The 2,193-nt window shown below is 42.8% G+C and overlaps 1 protein-coding gene across 1 annotated transcript in view; it reads right to left on the bottom strand.

Annotated features, from left to right (window-relative positions):
- The window catches only part of mtor (mechanistic target of rapamycin kinase), a 168,919-nt gene that overhangs the window by 8,414 nt on the left and 158,312 nt on the right, over positions 1-2,193 (bottom strand). The window contains exons 30-34 of the mRNA XM_015056992.1: positions 1,270-1,417; positions 1,043-1,165; positions 652-734; positions 505-577; positions 350-424 (exon numbers count right to left, since the gene is read on the bottom strand). Coding sequence (XP_014912478.1) covers positions 350-424; positions 505-577; positions 652-734; positions 1,043-1,165; positions 1,270-1,417 — 502 coding nt within the window. The remainder of the gene's footprint in view (positions 1-349; positions 425-504; positions 578-651; positions 735-1,042; positions 1,166-1,269; positions 1,418-2,193) is intronic.

Here is a 2,193-nt window from a genome sequence, read left to right on the forward strand (position 1 = left end):
GCTTAAAACCCGGGGCAGCTTTTATTTTTTCGTTTCCATTTTTTTTTTTTTTTTTTTTTTAAACTTTGTAGATGCGGCTTATAGTAAACTCTATAGTCCGGAAAATACGGTAGTTTCCAATGATGCAAAAGAAAATATTAGATACTACTGATAATTGTGTAATTCTGTTGTGGAAAGTGAATGCAATTATTTTATCTAAAAATAGCCCCAGCTAAAATCTGTGTAAAAACACATGTTGGTTCTCTTCTTTCTTGGCCAAATTATTAGGAGCCATTTTGGGAGCCCCAGAGACTCCTGCAGTAAATCCTCACAGATCATCAGTTCCCTCTCAGCATTCCCACAGCATTACCTCCATGGCATTTGTCAGCATCCTCGTCAGTCTGAATGGGATCTTCTCAGGAAACTTCTCCCTGGTCATCGCCACCTGGCCAACGTTAACATACCGGTGAGTTTCTTACTAATCACAGAAAGACAACTGTCAGACTGAAAAACATTACTGCTCACTTCAAAACAGTCTCCAAAGTCAATGTGGAGGATCTTGCCGCTGAGCCGATCTAACATCAGGTTGGATGGATGTCTGGGTAACAGGAAGTCCACCGTTAGTTGCTTTATGGTTGTAGAGAAGGTTTGTATTAATGAGGGAAAGCTCACCTGTCGCCCAGGCCCAGGATGTAGCCGACCATGGACATCACAGCCAGGGAGCGCGTGTAGTTGGTTCTTCTGTCAAACCACACCTGGAACACAGGTAACAGGGTTAGGGTTCTTCTATAACTTTTCTTCAGGTTAAGTTAGAAACCTGTATTATTGTTACAGGTTAATTTTCTAAACTACTGAAAAGTAACTGTTAGGGATGCTCAAATATGAAAAATTGGACTGATGTTAATATCAAATATCAACACTGGTGTTATGCTAGATTTACCAATATTTTATTTTATCTTTTTGTTTAGTCCGATTACTCGATTAATTGGAAGCATAATCAATGGATTACTCAATTACTAAAATATTCGTTTACAACAGCCCAAGTTAGGAGTCAGCATCGTACCTCAGAACTGGGGCTCTTGAGCCACAGGAGCTTGGCCAGGTCGTCTCCAGCCGTGTTGTTGACGGCGTGCTCGAACACCTCCACCTTCTCCATCAGCGTCAGATGGTCGTAGTCCGGTGCCATCTGAAACAAACCCAGGTCAAACCAATCTGTGTCCAACTTCCAGCTTTTTCTACACATTTAAAAACAAAAAGTAATCTTATTCAAACTTTGAGGTGAACTCTCACTCTGAGCATGATGCGATGTTCAATGTTGAGCAAAATCTTCTTCTTCTCTCTGTAGTCTCTGATGAGGGCGTGCAGCGTATCGCAGTGGGGCACCCAGCCAATCAGGCCCGAGTTGGTGGAAAGAGGGATGACGGCGTAGCGCTGAATGCTGATGGACACAAACAGTCACAAACATCCAGCCATTAGTTTGTCTGAGGAATCAGCATGTGGACAATAAAAACATGCATCACGACTTAAAGCTTCCCCAGAAGACCTGGTGGTGTAAAGACAAAACTTTTCTAGAAAATCACATCGAACGTCAGACATGACACAACCTGCAAAAAGCAACAAGTATAGGGAGACCAATGGACAAACAAACTGATGGACAGACAGATGGACGGACAAACTGATGGACAAACAGATGGAAGGCTGAATACACTGAAAGATTAATGGAGGACAGATAAGAAATGGACAAGCAGGACAACCATAAAAACATGGACTCTTCTTCATTCAATGGTAAAACATCACAGAATCTTGGTAATTATTTTAACATAAACATATATATCAGTCGTACTTCCATATATATATATATACAGGCGCGAGCTGGATGGGTGCCCATGGGGGCCCGGGTCTGGAGGTGCCAGGGATCTCTGATTATAGACGGAGAAAGTGCGCCCTCGCCTGTTCAGAAAAGTGTATGTAATGTTAAAATTACTGTCCCTCAATGGAATATATAGTATTCACTCCCAGTGACTGTTTCACTCACGGTTTAGCCAATGTGCTTCCTGGGTAAAAATCAAACGACAAAACAAACCCCCCCCAAACAGTTTCCAGCAACGCAGGTGATACACGTGAGGGGCCCGGTCATTGGCCCCGACCCCCGGCTCGACGCTGACTTGTTCCGCTACTGTGTGTGTGTGCGTGTGTGTGTATATATATATATAT

The sequence above is a fragment of the Poecilia latipinna genome, unplaced genomic scaffold (genome assembly GCF_001443285.1).
Source record: "Poecilia latipinna isolate Pla-1442-1.1 unplaced genomic scaffold, P_latipinna-1.0 Scaffold1427, whole genome shotgun sequence".
Classification (NCBI taxonomy): domain Eukaryota; kingdom Metazoa; phylum Chordata; class Actinopteri; order Cyprinodontiformes; family Poeciliidae; genus Poecilia; species Poecilia latipinna.